Consider the following 17,610-nt stretch of genomic DNA (forward strand, 5'->3'; position numbering starts at 1 on the left):
CCGACTAGAAGATGATTTTTAAAGCAGAAGTGTTGCTATGCGCGTCCCAGGCGAACTAGTCTGTTGGGAAGCTGATAGACTCACGCTCATGGCACAATTACACGCGCGGTCTCGAAAATATACCGCAATTCTACAGTGATCTTGCATCCTGAGGACTTCTGTTCCATTACCTGGGTACGACCAGACCTGCGTGTCACCCTCTCTAGGAATCATGTCAGGATTCTAGTTTCCCCGTCTTCTTACCCATGGATAAAGAACATAAAGTTATGGCTTATTCATAAAGCTTTCATTTTCTTCACCCGCTAAGCACACCAACTTGTAAATCATTTCGATCTATTCAGCATGTTCATAGGCTGAACAAGTTGTCAGTTGTCTCCTTCTCTCCTCAGCCAACCTAAGGGATTGTGGACCATAAATATTCAGAAAAAAGCTGTGCTGACAGAAAAACTTGCATTTGTAATTCATGCTAATCAGCAGAACCGAATGCCTAAGGCGAGATAGGCTCAAAGAAAGAGCAATAACTCGGACCAACCTACGATGAAGAAACGGTCTCCGATACGTTTTTATTGGAATAGTTGTTGAAAACCCAAACAATGAATATGCGATGATGATAACTTATGTTCTGTTCTTGAGAACTTTTGCTTGCAAACAAACGATGAGTTGCGATGCTCTTGTAACGTATAACTCTAGGGATGTACGAAAACGGAGACGGTTCGAATCGTAGGATGACGACATTGGTTACTATCAATCTCGGTAACGAGTGATGATACGCATCCTCACCAAGTTATTCCAATCTTAAGAAATTCCTCGATTTTTAAACTCGTCTTTGTAGACACAAAGTATAGATGAATGCTATAGGTGACGTACCTTTCCCATTCTTTAAACTCGTTCTTTGCTTTTCCGGGATGTTCATCGATTTCAGATTAAGTGGAAAGATTATTTTGATTTATTTTCTCAGTTAAGTGGTTTCCTCCCCCTAAGGAATTACTCATGTTTTTTGGTAAATTTCAAAGGAGGAAATACAACTGGGAAACAATTTCTGTGTTTTTCCTTCTATGTACTCCAATCTCCGCCGTCCACTCCAAATATTGACGGCCGTTGGATCAAATCGTTAGGCTTTCTCTCACTACTCCGACTCCTACTCCGCCTTCGCCATCTTCACCACCACCCGGGCAGGCTGACTTTCGCCTAATAACGCCGACAGTGCTTTGTTCGTTCCCAACCAAGCCTCGGGCCTCAGCTCGTCCTCCATCCTCCGTCGTACGCCGACCGTTCTCAAAGCACCGACCACCCACCCCCGTCGCCGGAACCCGCTGGTACGCCTTTCTGTTCTCATCTCCGCTTTCCCTTCCGTTCGGGTTTATTATTCGATGGCCTCTTCGCCGTCGTCATCGCGGCTGATTCAGCGTTGGAGTTAAGCGCTAAGAGCTTTGTCTCTCTGGATTTCGTTTCTCGCATATCCGATACGTGGCGATTTTCCCTGCAAAAAAGGACGAGACTGTGTGGCGATACTGGGGACGTCTCCGGGGTTCCCTTGGGGCTTAGTAACAACCGACATTGATAATCCAGTTTTTTAATTTTCTCATTGGGAATGTTGCCGACTGGGTTGGATTGTATCGTGCGTCTATAAACCTGTTTAGCGGACTGAAAAAATTGTTTCTTTCTGTCCCGGAAAGGGGGGAAAATGGTTAGCTAGGCGTTTGAGATAACAGGGTTTCATCAGGTGTACTCTTACTTATTTGGACATATCCTCAGCAGAATTGGCATTTTCTATTTGGATAGTTCTTATTTTGGCATGTGAATATGCAGATCCGGAGTTGATTGATTTAATCTGCACTAAAAGAAGATGGCGTCGCGTTTCTGGACACAGGTTTGAGCTAAATTTTTTGTTACCTTTAGAAGTTATGGACTAATGACCTCTCTATCTCACACACAGATGCACGCGCGCATGTTCATAGGCACCCATCCACCCAACACTCGTACACCTGTGACAATTCTTACCAGAATGAGTTTTGATGTATAAACAGGGTGGAAGTGACAGTGAGGAGGAGACCAGTGATTATAGTAGTGATGTTGAAGATAGTGGGGCAGTTGAGTCCACTGCTCCAAAAGATGGAGACAAATACCGTAATGAGAAATATAGAGACAATGGTAGTGACAGTGATGATTCTGAGGATCAGAAGCGTGTTGTTCGGTCTGCCAAAGATAAGCGTTTCGAGGAAATGTCAGCCACTGTCGACCAGATGAAAAATGCTATGAAGATCAACGATTGGGTGAGTTTGCAAGAGAGCTTCGACAAGATCAATAAGCAGCTTGAGAAAGTCATGAGGGTCACGGAGTCTGAGAAGGTTCCCACTCTTTACATTAAAACCCTTGTGATGCTAGAAGACTTCTTGAGTCAGGCTTTGGCAAATAAGGATGCTAAGAAAAAGATGAGTAGCAGTAATGCCAAGGCTTTGAATTCAATGAAACAGAAGCTCAAGAAGAATAATAAGCTGTATGAGGAGTTGATTAATAAGTACAGGGAGCTACCTGAGAGTGAGGAAGAAGTGGAAGAGGATGAGGATTCTGAGGAGGAAGAATTAGAGAATGAGATTGAGGACCCAACCAAGATTGATGCTTCTGATGAGGAGGCGGGTGACAATGAGGATGACGACGTTCCAGATAGTCTTGATGATGGCTGGGAGAAGAAGATGAGCCGGAAAGACAAGCTCATGGATAAACAATTTAAAAACCCTAACGAGATTACATGGGAAATTGTCAACAAGAAGTTCAAAGAGGTTGTTGCTGCTCGTGGGAGGAAGGGAACTGGTAGATTCGAGCAGGTTGAACAGCTCACCTTCTTGACAAAGGTTGCTAAGACCCCTGCACAGAAGCTTGAGATTCTTTTTAGTGTTGTATCTGCTCAGTTTGATGTTAATCCAGGTCTTAGTGGTCACATGCCGATTAATGTGTGGAAGAAGTGTGTGAAGAATATGCTTGTTATTCTTGACATTCTTGTGCACTACTCTAACATTGTAGTTAGTGATTCCGTGGAGCCTGATGAGAATGAGTCGGAGAAGGGACCTGACTATATTGGGACAATTAGGATTTGGGGGAATTTGGTAGCATTCCTTGAGAGGATTGATTCCGAGTTTTTTAAGAGCTTACAGTGCATTGATCCACACACCCGTGAATTCGTTGAAAGGCTCAGGGACGAGCCTATGTTTTTAGTTCTTGCTCAAAATGTTCAAGACTACTTGGAACGCGTTAGAGATTTTAAAGCTGCTTCAAGGGTGGCTCTACGTCGGGTTGAACTCATATACTATAAGCCTCAGGGGGTCTATGATGCGATGAGGAAATTGGCTGAGCAGACTGAAGATAACGGGGTTGATGCAGGGGAAGAGCCTAAGGTGATTGAGGAGAGCAGGGGCCCACCCGCTTTTGTGGTCACTCCTGAGCTTGTGCCGAGGAAACCAACTTTTCCTGAGAATAGCAGGACACTGATGGATATTCTGGTGTCCCTTATATACAAGTATGGAGATGAGCGAACTAAGGCCCGCGCAATGCTTTGTGACATCTATCACCATGCTCTCTTGGACAAGTTCTCAACTTCCCGTGATCTATTGTTAATGAGTCGCCTGCAGGACAGCATCCAGCATATGGACATTTCAACTCAGATACTTTTTAACAGGGCCATGGCACAACTTGGTCTGTGTGCATTTCGGGTTGGCCTTATATCCGAAGGACATGGCTGCCTTTCTGAATTATATTCAGGTGGAAGGGTGAAGGAGTTACTTGCACAAGGTTTTTCTCAAAGTAGGTACCATGAGAAGACCCCAGAGCAGGTACAAAGTCCTTGCCCGTTTTGCATGTTTGTGTATATCCACACTTATGAGTAACACCATATTACCAGATAATTGGTTATGAACAAGACCTATTAGCTTCCAAGTAGGCTATTCAATTTTTGGCAAACCTTATCCTTTGGCTTTGATTTATTGAAATACCGATTCTCGCCGCCTGAGGAAGATCTATTATCCCATGCCAATGATCGTCTTTAGCTTTTTCCTCTCCCATCCTCCATCTGTTTTGGGGTTTTGTCTACCCATATTAGTCAACTTCTTTGTAAGTTATTTATTTAACGTATTGTTTGTCTGAGAATATCGTAGGTTTCAGCTCTTCTAAAACTATGGTGGAGATTTGAATTAAGAGAGGATCACAAGTTTTGTTCGGCTGCTCATGCTGTAAAATTTCTTTTATTCTCATTCAGGAAAGATTGGAAAGGAGGCGCCAAATGCCGTATCACATGCACATAAACCTCGAGCTTCTCGAAGCGGTCCATCTGATATCTGCCATGCTGTTAGAAGTGCCCAATATGGCAGCAACCAGCCACGATGCTAAGCGCAAAGTCATAAGTAAGAACTTCCGACGGTTGCTCGAGGTGAGTGAAAGGCACACATTCACAGCGCCCCCAGAAAATGTGAGGGACCATGCAATGGCAGCGACAAGGGCCCTAAGCAAGGGAGACTTCCAGAAGGTCTTTGATGTCGTCCAGTCTCTTGACATCTGGAAACTACTCAGGAACAAGGACACTGTCCTTGAGATGCTCAAGGCTAAGATTAAGGAGGAGTCTCTGAGGACCTATCTCTTTACCTATTCATCATCCTATCATTCATTGAGCTTGGATCATCTAACAAAAATGTTTGATCTCTCGGAGGCACAGACGCACAGCATTGTCAGCAAGATGATGATCAATGAGGAGCTCCTTGCTAGCTGGGACCAGACAACCCGGTCCATTGTATTCCACGACGTTGAGCACACGAGGCTCCAGGCTTTGGCATTCCATCTTACAGAGAAGCTGGCAATTCTGGCAGAAAGTAATGAGCGGGCTGTGGAAACTAGGATTGGCGGCGGTTTGGATCTTCCTCCAAGGAGGAGAGACGGACAGGACTATGCTGCTGTGTCGACTGTTGGTAGTGGTAGGTGGCAAGAGGGGTTTTCCTTCACTCAGGGAAGGCAAGGAAGTGCTGGTGGCGGGAGACAACAGACAATTGGCCAAGCCGGAGGAAGTAACTATTCTAGGCAGTTCCGTGGCACGGGTGGATATTCTGCGGGCAACCGATATCAGGACTCTACTTATGGAGGATCAGGGAGGTATCAGACTGGGTCTGCAGCAAGGTCATCTCAGATGAACAGTTCGGCCCGCATGGTGAGTCTGAACAGGGGGCTTCGAGCATAAGAGGAACTTCTTGTTGGTCTCTGAAGAAAAGGATCCACATTGACTGTCATTGATTGATCCGTGAGCTTTTCAAGCAGAAGTCCTGCTGTTTCTGAGTTTTGACTGGGAGAAGACTTTTTTACGTGATTTTTTTCAGTCCTAAGTTTTGAATTCTGATGTATTACTTATGATATCAGAACCCTATTCATCGTCCACATTGTTGTCACATTTTTGTAATAGATTACTAAAAGCCTGGATAACAGCCTTCTGTTTAATTTTTTTTCTTTGCCTCCCTTTTTCTTTTTGAAATGCAAGCCATATTATACCTGAACTACCGCCACCTCTCATGCATTGCGGATTGTTATGCTTTAAACTGGCGAAATAGAGAAACCAAGATAGGTCGCTAGAGCCCTGGTAATAAGTCTATAACCTAATGCTTTTTCATGTAAAATGGGATGTTGCTCGTAAAATTATGACACTTGTGTTGTGGTTCGACTTGAAAAGGGCATAGTGTTGCTTGTTTTCAAGCCATCCTTGAGATCGTGGACTAAATAATCCTTCGATTGCCTTTTGACGATCGACCAAGTTTCACTCGAATATACAGTAATAACCAAGTTGATTTTCCTATAGATCGGTTTCAATGGAAGCTCGTCCATTAATAGTTCCCCTCTTTTTCTAAATAGCAAAGAAAAATCGAAGACTATATCAATTATCGAATACACGTGTATTGAAGCATATTATATAGTCTTGCATTGGATTATTAATTAGAAAAAAAGAACACTATTTCTAATAAAATACACGGATAATAAGCAATAATCTAGACTACCCCGTAAATTTGTATCTCACAACACAACACTTATGTGTAGATACAGAAATTAGACTATACAGGTAATAACTCTAGAGATGGGTACATAGTAGTATTAATATGTCAATTTTGGTTGAGAACCAACCATAATAGATGGTTTTATAATTAATTTGATTAACATGCTTTAACTAAATAAGTTAAAGCTGATTTCTGTCTAAATTTTAATTAAATGCGTTATAGATCAAGTTGAAATTATAAAATCCGAAATAAATTCGAAGGGAAGCTTCGAAACATCACGTGGGAAATCCACGTACTAATTCAGTGTGCGGTTTGGAAGTATAAATAAGAAAAGTCTCCGCTTCCTCTTTAATAAGGAAGATGGAAAATGACAGAAATGGTCATTGAACTTTGACCTAATATGCAATATAGTCCTTAAACTTTTACATTGTTTAATGTGATCCCTGAACTTTTTGTACATATTTAATTTAGTCACCGGACAAATGAGGGACTAAATTGAACATGTACCAAAAATTCAGAGATCACATTGAACAAATTAAAAGTTCAAGAATCACATTTTACATTGAGATAAAGTTCAAGAATAAGATTAAATAAACTAAAATTTCAAGGATCACATTACACATTATGCTAAAGTTCAGATATTATTTATGTCATTATCCCTTAGGAATAATCTAAGAAACCTTACGAGACTAGCTCGCGAATTTGAGAGACCGGAATGAAGTATAGATAACGGTTTAATGCATGCCAAAAGAAGAAATCTAGATGACTTCACCTTTTGTGGAAACAAGCGTATATCTTAAACTAAGTCTTGTTAAAGACTACTTTTTTTCTTGATCTAAAAAAAAAAAAAGACTACTTTTTTCTGGTAAAGGTGATTATTCTCGAGGACGCATGAGAATTCGATTCGAATATGACATGAACTACTAAGAAAAATTTGAATCAAACAAGAAAAAACATGACTAGTTCAAGATTGACACCAATAAATCTACAAATTTTCAAGAAAAGCTCTCTTTATTAAGTTGAAAATTGAAACGTTCTTTTTTATCATTAAGAGAGATTATACGAAAAAATGACATGATTATAAATATGATAACACGGTACTAATTAACCATCCCACTCTAGATTGTACCTTCTTTACTTGGTATTTTTTTTTTTTTTAATGAACCTTTCTTCATCTTTTTTGCTTCGTATCAGTATTATTTCCTACCTTAGTGTTAAATTCGAATCAGACGGCCCAATTCAACCGGAAATACACAACATCAATTAACCATCCCACTCTAGATTGTCCTTTCCTTACTTTGGTTTGTTTTAATAAACGTTTCCTTAACTCTTCGTGTCAGTATTATCCCTTACCTTGGTGCTTTTAAATTCGGACTAGACCACTCAATTCAACTGAGAATAGTCTGACCAAAAAAAAAAAAAAGAAGTGAGAATAGGACCATGGGCCGGTCCGAGGTGGTCAAGAACCGGTCAAAACCCGACATTGACCCGGTTCAATCGAGGGGACCCGACTTCAAGCGTTCACCCCTAAGATCCAAGCCAACTGATGAGTCACTTTTACCTTTTTCAATGACTTAGATAAATACATATTACATAATTCAATTGTTAATTATGCAAATCATCACTCCGACGGTTGAACCGGTAGACACACAGTCAGACCGATTTATTAGCCGGTCCATTGACCGACCCGTCTCTCCCATGGGCTCAACTAAAATTCTAAAATTGCCTGTCCTTTTTTCTTTTTTCTTTTTTCTTTTTTTGGTCGAAAGCCTGTGTCGTTCACAGCAACTATATTGACAGTTATATTTAAGAAAATAAAGATTAAAACAGAGAAACCCTAATTCTGCGAGCTTGCTCTTGCTCTTTCGCACGTTCTCCTCGCGTAGACAGCCTTCCTCGCTTCGGGCATCTCGTCGCCGCCTCAGCGCGTCGCCTCGCCGCTGCGAGCTCGTCGTCGCGACTCGCCTTCGCCATCAAAGGTCCGTCACATCTCTCTCTCTCTCTCTCTCTCTCTCTCTCTGTAACCCTCTTTTTCCGCCGCGCCGTTGCACTTTCAACTGCTGAAGCTGACGGTGCGTCTCTGTGCGTGTTTGTGTTTTGGTCGCTCCTCTGTTCTCTGATTTGTGCATCTGTGTCGCGGATGGTGGCTGAATAGACCATCCACCTTTTCGCCGAGGGCTTGAATAGTAGCCTCGAACTTCCTTGACCTCTTCTTCGAATGTCTTCTTGTTTCTGATCTTCCGGATCTCAAGTTCCTTTATTGATAGTGTGGGATGCACAGTTGTGTGTTAATGCTTCAACCTCTTGAGGGACTTTTGCGTTTATGCGGGAAAAAGTTTGAAAATTTTTGGCAAAAGTGGCTGTTGTCCCCTTGCGAGGCGGCGCACGCCGCCTTGCACTGTGGGGACAGTGGTTCCCTGCACCGCAAGGGGCAGTTCTCCACCCCATGGCACAGGAAAGGGGAAATATGGCCCCCGCCCGGGCCCTGCCCTTGGCCATCCCTGCACTATATATTATCTCTGGTTGTAATTTTTTGTGTGTGAGAGAGAGATCAATTCCCGGTGCTAGTGGAGTACTCTCTCTCCTCCTTCCAACCACCCGGGTGCTCTCTCAGTTATATGATTTTCTTGTTTAGTTTTGTATTTTGATATTTAGATCTATTTGATTTGCCATTGCCCTTACGGTGGCATGTGAATATGCAGATCTGAGGGTAATTGACTGATTTCATTTGCACCCGAAGAAAATGGCATCGCGATTCTGGACACAGGTTTGAGTCTATGTTTCGTCTTTTGTTTTTGTGTACAAACTGTGGAGATATTCCCCCCCCCTCTCTCACGAACACGTGCCCACATAGTGCACTCATGTACACCATATTCACCCGACCAGACACCTCATTGACTCATAACCAGCATTACTGAAACTTCTCACCATAAATAACTCGTATTATAAACAGGGTGGAAGCGACACTGAGGAGGAGAGCAGCGATTATGGCAGTGATGTTGAAGAAATGGAGGCAGGTGAGTCCACTGCTCCAAATGCTGGAAGCAGATACCTCCAGGGGAATGCGAGTGACAGTGATGATTCCGATGGTCAGCACCGGGTTGTTAAGTCTGCCAAAGATAAGCGTTTTGAGGAAATGTCTGCTACTGTTGACCAGATGAAAAATGCTATGAAGATTAATGATTGGGTTAGTTTGCAAGAGAGTTTTGACAAGGTTAATAAGCAGCTTGAGAAAGTCATGAGGGTCACTGAGTCTCAGAAGGTTCCCACTCCCTACATTAAAGCGCTTGTGATGTTGGAAGACTTCTTGAGTCAGGCTTTGGCAAATAAGGATGCTAAGAAGAAGATGAGTAGCAGCAATGCCAAGGCCTTGAATTCAATGAAGCAGAAGCTCAAGAAGAATAATAAGCAGTACGAGGAGTTGATTAATAAGTATAGAGAGCATCCTGAAAGTGAGGAAGAGGTAGAAGTGGATGAGGAATCAGAGGAGGAAGAATCTGGAGATTCAGAGATTGAGGACCCTACCAAGATTGATGTCTCTGATGAGGATGACGATGATGAGGACGATGTGGCTGCGGATAGTCTCGATGATGGCTGGGAGAAGAAGATGAGCCGAAAAGACAAGCTAATGGATAAGCAATTTAAGAATCCTAGCGAGATTACATGGGAAACTGTTAACAAGAAGTTTAAAGAGGTGGTGGCTGCTCGTGGGAGGAAGGGGACTGGTCGGTTTGAGCAGGTTGAACAGCTCACTTTTTTGACTAAGGTGGCTAAAACCCCTGCCCAGAAGCTTGAGATTCTTTTTAGTGTTGTATCGGCTCAGTTTGATGTTAATCCGGGTCTCAGTGGTCACATGCCAATCAATGTGTGGAAGAAGTGCGTGCAGAATATGCTTGTTATCCTCGACATCCTTGTGCATTATCCAAACATAGTAGTTAGTGATTCAGTGGAGCCTGATGAGAATGAGTCTGAGAAGGGTCTGGACTATATCGGGACAATTAGGATTTGGGGAAATTTGGTAGCCTTCCTAGAGAAGATAGATTCCGAGTTTTTTAAGAGCTTGCAATGCATTGATCCTCACACACGTGAATATGTCGAAAGGCTTAGGGATGAGCCCATGTTTTTAGTCCTTGCTCAAAATGTTCAAGACTACTTGGAACGTGTTCGAGATTTTAAAGCTGCTTCAAAGGTGGCTTTACGGCGGGTGGAGCTCATATATTATAAGCCTCAGGGTGTCTATGACGCTATGAGGAAATTGGCTGAGCAGACTGAAGATGATGGCGATGAGACAGGGGAAGAGCCTAAGGTTGAGGAGAGCAGGGGCCCACCTGCATTTATTGTTACTCCTGAACTTGTGGCGAGGAAACCAACGTTTCCTGAGAATAGCAGGACCCTGATGGATATTCTGGTGTCCCTTATATACAAGTATGGAGATGAGCGAACTAAGGCCCGTGCAATGCTTTGTGACATCTATCACCATGCTCTCTTGGATGAGTTCTCAACTTCCCGTGACCTGTTGTTGATGAGTCATCTGCAGGATAGCATCCAGCATATGGACATTTCAACCCAGATACTTTTTAACAGGGCTATGGCACAGCTTGGTCTGTGTGCATTTCGGATCGGCCTCATAGCCGAAGCACATGGTTGCCTTTCTGAATTATATTCAGGCGGAAGAGTAAAGGAATTGCTTGCACAAGGTGTTTCTCAAAGTAGGTACCATGAGAAGACCCCGGAGCAGGTACGATGTCCTTGTCTCTTACCGTCTGGCTTTGGTTTAGTGAATAACTGGATTGTTGCCATTTGAGAAGGATCTGCTCTACCCTGCAAAAATATTTATTTAGTTTTTCTCTTTTCTCTCCTCCCCTTTCCTTTGAGAGGATCATCACTTTTGTGTGGGAGCTCACGCTGTGAAATTTTTTATTCTCATTTTAGGAGAGATTGGAGAGGAGACGTCAAATGCCTTATCACATGCACATAAACCTTGAGCTTCTCGAAGCTGTCCATCTAATTTGTGCCATGCTGTTGGAAGTCCCCAATATGGCAGCAAACAACCTCGATGCTAAGCGCAAAGTCATAAGTAAGAACTTCCGGCGGTTGCTTGAGGTGAATGAGAGGCACACATTCACTGGACCCCCAGAAAATGTGAGGGACCATGTAATGGCTGCCACAAGGGCCCTAATCAAGGGAGACTTCCAGAAGGCCTTCGATGTCGTCCATGCCCTCGACATCTGGAAACTCCTCAGGAACAAGGACGCTGTCCTTGAGATGCTCAAGGCTAAGATTAAGGAAGAGGCTCTGAGGACCTATCTCTTTACCTATTCATCCTCCTATGATTCATTGAGCTTGGATCAGCTTACCAAAATGTTTGACCTCTCGGAGGCACAGGCACACAGCATTGTCAGCAAGATGATGATCAATGAGGAGCTCCTTGCTAGCTGGGACCAGCCAACCCAATCCGTCATCTTCCATGACATTGAGCACACCAGGCTCCAGGTCTTAGCTTTCCATCTCACGGAGAAACTGTCCATTCTGGCAGAAAGTAATGAGAGGGCTGCAGAAGCTAGAATTGGCGGTGGTGGTTTGGATTTGCCTGTGAGAAGGAGAGATGGCCAGGACTATGCTGCAGGCTCAGGCGTTGGTAGTGGTAGGTGGCAAGATGGCGGCTCATCTTTCAGGCAAGGAAGTGCTGGTGGTGGGAGGCAACTTACTGGCCAAGGCGGGGGAATTGGCTATTCCAGGCAGTTACGTGGCACAGGTGGATATTCTGGTGGCAACCGGTATCAGGATTCTGCTCATGGTGGATCTGGGAGGTCTGCTTTTCAGACTGGTTCGACAGCACGGGCATCTCATTTGGATGGTTCGGCTCGCATGGTAAGTCTTAACCGGGGACTTCGTGCATAAGAGAAACTTCCATTGGTCTCCGAAGACAAAGGATATTTTGGCGATTTGCACTGATTGATACGTGGGCCTCTCAAGTAGAAAGCACTTTTTTTTAGCTTAATTGAGTTTTGACTATGAAGACAGATTATCTGAGTTTTATGTGGGCATATCCTCAGTGTGGAATGTTGTATCATTAATGTTATTTACTTTATTTAGTGCCCACTCTCCTGTTATACTTCTTATGCCAATGTTACATTAGGGAAATCCTGCCATGTGAGAATAATATCATTCTTTCTGTTATAGCAGAATTAACACATAAACCAGAGACCTTACCCAAAAAAAAAAAAAAAACACAGACCACAGCCACAGGTACAATAAGGTTCAAGCTAGATTATCCCTGAACCTTGACGCGTGCGTCTTGTAATTTGTATTCTCGTGCCATTAATTTGAATAAGGGTGCCGCTGGAGCTCTAAAGATTCCTGTTCTGGACTCTGTCAAACTGGTGCTTGATGCCCGCGATGTAGCTATGCATTCGAAGAGTGTGACTTGGGTATTTTATTTTGATTGCACGTCTTTGGCTGGTATCATTAACAGGATAAGCACTGCATTGCTCAGCGGTGCTTGCGTATGCATCCCAGCCCCCAGTAAAAGTTTTTGTATCACTGATTTTGACCAGGATGATAAGGAAGCAAATGGATGAGCAAGCTTAGTGTTAGCGTCCGTCTCGACTTCTGGTAATTTCACAGGCCTGGGTCAAAAACTGCATCCACGCCACGGGGTGAGAAGCCTATGGCTACTGATAAAATATCATGATCTCTAGTTTCCGGGTGGTTCTCGAGCACTGAAGAGAAAAAGTAAAAAACGACCTATTAAGCAATCTTTTCGATCTTGCCAAAGACTGATTAGGCATACTTAGAGCACGTACAATGGCTCATAAAGGAAGACTACGATGAGACTGACTTCTTATGCTTAAACGTACTGATGCGATAATGAACATGAAGGTTCTGTTTCAAAGCGGTTGGATAATCTTAGCCTAGATGAGTAAGAATATGACGACTTTTTAATGGCCTAATATTGGAGTGAAGTTCAGGAAACTGCACTCCAAGAGTACATTCTGAATTCCACAGTGAAATATTCATCTTCCGGATCCGTAGAGCTAGCAGATGATTATAAATACAACATGAGTAGTGATAAACTAGCCAAATTTTTCTTCTTAATTGATGAGGATGGGTGGTCAAACACAAGTTATCAAATAGAATAGAAGATCCTCGTATTGACAAAAACGAAACGCGGAACACATTCCTCCTCCTATGCGTTCCCCAAGTAGAGAAACAAATAAGCTTCTTTGTGAGTTCAACAAAACAGTGAGGTTAAGAAAAAGATGACAAGCTATGCCAACCAAAAAACTGCGCAGAGGAGAAAAAGCAAAACCTCGAGATTGTAGACCAAATAATCTACCGACCCCTCACTCAAATTGAGAAGTTACCAATATGCCGCAATTTGAACCTTTTTTTCATCTCACAAGGTGCCTGGTAACAACATGGTGACATGATGTTACAGTTCCTAGTCTGCATTTAAATGCTCTGAACTGGAAACCTCTGTCTGTTCTGCATCAGATGTGGTCGTGTTGACATCTGGTTGCGGACCAGTAGTTATATTGGCTTCTGGTTGCGGTAACCTTGCTTCCAAATCCTTGAGAGCCATGGTTAAAGATTTCACATCGCGAGCCAAGGCTAATTCACCGGAAAACGACAACTGTACAGAACAACTACAAATATCAGTGTCCATGCTAGACAGTTAGTAATGTGTCCTGTGTGCTACAACATGCTACTCCAATAAATAATCAGCAGAATGTAATTCGTAGCGTAATTTTCCAGGAAACAAAAGCCAAACAAAATGCTGCTAAAACTTGGAGGTTCCCAACATTAAATTGCTGTGTAACTGTCTGGTGAAGTCTTTTAAAATTGGCAAGCTGCAATGGGAAAGCTTTTCAGAAATCTTTTCTGGTAAAGCAACACAACTATTGAGTCAACAGTCTTGACAAACAGAGAGCTACCTCATGAACTCTGAAATCTTTTATTTTGTTAAGAGCTTTGTCGAGGGCAAAGAGCAAAAGAACAAGACACTTGCCCATAGGATGTTCTGAGATGCAAATTCTGTGCAAGAAGAAAACTAACATAGCTCAACTGAATAAACTAACCTCTAATTGCTCCGCTTGACGTTTGAGATCATCAGCTGATGCATCCTTATGAACTCTTTGAAGAACATGCAGCACATGGTCACGTAGATTATCATGATTATGTTGCTCAAGAGTACATTGAGGTACAGTTGATTGACAGCCGACTTGATAAAAAGGGCACTTCACAAGCTTCATTGGACAGTTGGTTATGCAATGCCTGTCCATTTCACGTCTCATGAGACGTTCCGAGCACTTCTGCTCGCATGGAATTATTTTGAACGGACAAGCTAAATCATGCTTTTCCAAGTGGGCTGCTATAAATCTAGTGTTACAGCCCTCAATAGCGCAGATCATAGACCTGAATCCACAACTTGCAACGTGCTCAGCCAGCTCGTCAGCAGTGTCGAACTTCATGACACAATGAAATGCACCCTTGAAATCGATATTTTTAAGCAAAGTACGTGCGATTGCTTCTCTCCTGTCCATAGCCCAAAATTTACTGAGTTCCATCTCCTGGATGATATCATCTATCTTGTCCTCCCTCTTTTCACTCAGCAACCATCCCGATATCCTACCGAACAAGTTCCTCTTCAAAGTTGCAAAGTCATCCGCAAAATCAGCTACTATTTCATAAGGATTATCAGATGCTTCGGCAGCTAAATCCCCTTCTAGGATAGCGGTCTCGGCCACAAATGACTCGCTCCTTTGGGTTAGATACTCCACGAACTCTTTCCTCAAATCTACAGCCACCATAGCCGGGGTCCTGAAGATATCGCCCGTCGTGTTGTCCACACAAGCCGTGGCCAGTCCGGGGAGCAACATTTGAGCTATCTTGTGAGATACCTCCGTGTCGTATAGATCGCAATGAATTAAGGGACCCCTGTTCTCATCTTCAATCTCCTCGTGCACGTGTTCCCCGTCGCTCACCGGAGCATCCATGCTTACCGATTAACCACGATCAACAAAGCACCTGAGGCTGATCATCGTTAGGATAGAGCCAATCATTTCGCAACCAGAAAAAAAAAAAAAAAAAAAAAGGCGAAACCATGAGTTCTCCGTAAATCCCACACACTTTAGCTATCACCATCAATGTAGTTCTTGTTTCCCCATGCATTCCCAAATATGAAAAAAAAGAAAAAGAAGAAGAAGAAGGAGAAAAGAACTCGACAGCAAAAGATAGAATTGCATGTATTAGCCTCCCATCAGTGACCATTTCCCCCCCTTCAATTTATACCCAGAAAAGGAATGTCAACAAATGATTGAAATTTAAATCGCGCCCGCGGCACAATCAGCTTCGTATTTCACACCCAATTCGAATGAAACACGCCTCGATCAGCTCGATCACAGGAATCAGAGTACGAAACCTCGTTGATCACCGCATATTCCAACCACCACGCGGGAAAATTTTCGGGCGAAAGCGATATGCTGTGACGGATCCGACGAGCCGGAGGGGCGGCGCGATCAGGCGAGATCCGGAACAGCTCTCCTGTAACACCAGAACCCAATGCCTCTCAGAGCGAGCACCGATACATAGAGAGAGACAGACAGACAGAGAGACAGAGACAGAGCCACGTTTGAAGTTATCTCCGACTGAGTTTTTCTCTTTTTCCTTATTTTCGCTTTTTTTTTAATTACAAAAAAAGGGTTGTGTTTTGTGATGTCAGGTCAACGACTCTAACCGTCGCTGTTGGATTAACGACGAGATTAACGAGATCGATTGGTGACGAGGGCAACGCCAAATGGAGCGTGCAAGTGCAATTATCATTTAATGCGAGGACCTTCGAAGAAAATCGAATTTATTTACTTTAGAGAAAAAGCAACCAAAAATCTTATACTATACTCATTATGACATATTCATCTAAACTTTTTTTTGTGACATAGAACATCCCAAACTTTTATCTACGGGATGTATTTATCTCAAGTTTTTTTATTACACTAAAAATTCTAAATTTATATCTCTGTAACATATCTACCTTAAATGTCACGTGTCTACAAGTTTGAAATTTTTTGTGCCACAAAAAAGATAATAAGAGGATAAACATGTCACATGAGTATAAATTTAAAATTTTTTGTATTATAAAAAATATTTAAGGATAAATATATCACACGGGTATAAATTTAGAGTTTTTGATATTATAAAAAAAAAATATTAGAATGGCCACCGGCCCACCGCAATAGAAGGGCGAATCTCTTGGTGGGCTCGAGGACACATTGGTAAAGTCTTTTGGGCCTCTCTAGAGGACATTGGGCTGTTCATGTTGTTTGATGGAGAAATTCACAAGCCCCGTTTGGAAAATGCGATGCAATTCCAAAGGGTGTTTTTCTCTCTCTAGCCCACTGGAGACCCGCGTCGGGGCATTTCAGCATTTTCAAAATACCGAAGGCTACGAACTGCCAATAAAAAATAATAATAATAATATAATGAGATAAGAATCCGAAATCGAAATGCTTTTCTTTGTATTGAGGATGGACACTAAGATGAAAGAGTCCCGCTAATATAACTAAAGTGCCTGCTACGATATGATGAGAGGTTATTTCTCTCGAATTAATGAAATTTTTTACTCTAGTTTTGGCTTACATTTTTTTTTTGTATTCCCCTTTTACTAGTTAGTTTTACATTATTTTGTCTCTACCCTGCAGATCTTGGATTCCCGAACGTGGCTCGGAGGAGCTGAACGGATGCCGGTGTTGTTTAGCTTGGGGTCCCGTTGGGAACCATCGCCTGGCTTGTTTGATGTTGGAGCTCAAATCTGGCTTACTAGAGGTCCCACGACCTTGGCCGTCCATTGTTTGAGGTCGCATGACCTTGCTTGGGGTCGTTGCTGCAATTTTGATTTTTCTCTTTTTGGAAAATAATAGGCAAACTCCTCGATAAAAATAATATTTACCAAATACTATTCGCATTTCATGAAAAGAACTCTTTACTCGAAAATGAATGCAAAGGCTTTGGGCAAATGCTCTCCTAAAACCTTTTACTATCCTCAGGGACGCTCCATTAATGGAGCTAGGTCTTTCTCCAACGAAGAAGACAAATAAGGACGGAGTAATCATTGATAATAATAATAATAATAAAAAACCACATCAACGATTGGTCTTAAAAGGTGAGATTTTGATTGCAATTCTTGCACATGATCAAGTCGAATTAAGAATAGTTACGTCACTAACCAAATTATTCAGGAATGTCCTTGAATTTATCTAGTATCAAACACAACAGGAAACTAAATTTGGACAGCAATTTCGGCCATCATGCTTGCATGTCACTTATTTAGATCGCAAAGTGATTATACTATCAATATAACGCATCAAAATCTAACTAGAAATATAAAAATTTAACCTTTTGCTTAAAAACACCAGAAAATAAGATCAATAGATCATTTTCTAAATTGCGGATTTTTTTAATATACAGTTATTCGGGTTATCTGAAGATTTTCTTTCTTTGTAACGATCTCTTAATCCTACTTAAGTTTTTGAAATTGATTCGGGCAGGTCCGGGCTTTCGAAGTTCGGGGCCCGATCCCAAATGAAGCAAG

The 17,610-nt window shown here is 42.4% G+C and overlaps 3 protein-coding genes across 5 annotated transcripts; 2 read left to right on the forward strand and 1 right to left on the reverse strand.

Annotated features, from left to right (window-relative positions):
- Positions 1-1,301: 1,301 nt before the first annotated feature.
- Positions 1,302-5,477, forward strand: LOC115726418 (eukaryotic translation initiation factor 3 subunit C-like). The gene is made up of 5 exons (XM_048286049.1): positions 1,302-1,316; positions 1,810-1,870; positions 2,028-3,827; positions 4,250-5,203; positions 5,281-5,477. The coding sequence occupies exons 2-5, from the start codon at positions 1,847-1,849 to the stop codon at positions 5,311-5,313; spliced, it is 2,811 nt and encodes a 936-aa protein (XP_048142006.1). The 5' UTR covers positions 1,302-1,316; positions 1,810-1,846; the 3' UTR covers positions 5,314-5,477.
- LOC115726419 (eukaryotic translation initiation factor 3 subunit C-like) lies at positions 1,818-12,119 on the forward strand. Of its 2 annotated transcripts, XM_030656273.2 has the most exons (4): positions 7,838-7,999; positions 8,723-8,787; positions 8,974-10,758; positions 10,953-12,119. In XM_030656273.2, the coding sequence occupies exons 2-4, from the start codon at positions 8,764-8,766 to the stop codon at positions 11,919-11,921; spliced, it is 2,778 nt and encodes a 925-aa protein (XP_030512133.1). In that variant the 5' UTR covers positions 7,838-7,999; positions 8,723-8,763; the 3' UTR covers positions 11,922-12,119. The 2 variants fall into 2 exon arrangements, with proteins under 2 accessions (XP_030512134.1, XP_030512133.1); XM_030656274.2 differs by lacking the exons at positions 7,838-7,999; positions 8,723-8,787 and adding an exon at positions 1,818-1,870.
- Positions 12,120-13,193: 1,074 nt separating this feature from the next.
- On the reverse strand, positions 13,194-15,645 carry LOC115726430. Of its 2 annotated transcripts, none has more exons than XM_030656289.2 (3): positions 15,445-15,645; positions 14,102-15,050; positions 13,194-13,656 (listed from the first exon to the last, which is right to left on the reverse strand). In XM_030656289.2, exons 2-3 carry the CDS (start codon positions 15,017-15,019, stop codon positions 13,465-13,467), a joined length of 1,110 nt encoding a protein of 369 aa, XP_030512149.2. In that variant the 5' UTR covers positions 15,020-15,050; positions 15,445-15,645; the 3' UTR covers positions 13,194-13,464. The 2 variants fall into 2 exon arrangements, with proteins under 2 accessions (XP_030512149.2, XP_030512150.2); XM_030656290.2 differs by having other exon boundaries at positions 14,102-15,056.
- Between the last annotated feature and the right edge of the window lie 1,965 nt (positions 15,646-17,610).

The sequence above is a fragment of the Rhodamnia argentea genome, chromosome 10, assembly GCF_020921035.1.
Source record: "Rhodamnia argentea isolate NSW1041297 chromosome 10, ASM2092103v1, whole genome shotgun sequence".
Taxonomy (NCBI): Eukaryota; Viridiplantae; Streptophyta; class Magnoliopsida; order Myrtales; family Myrtaceae; genus Rhodamnia; species Rhodamnia argentea.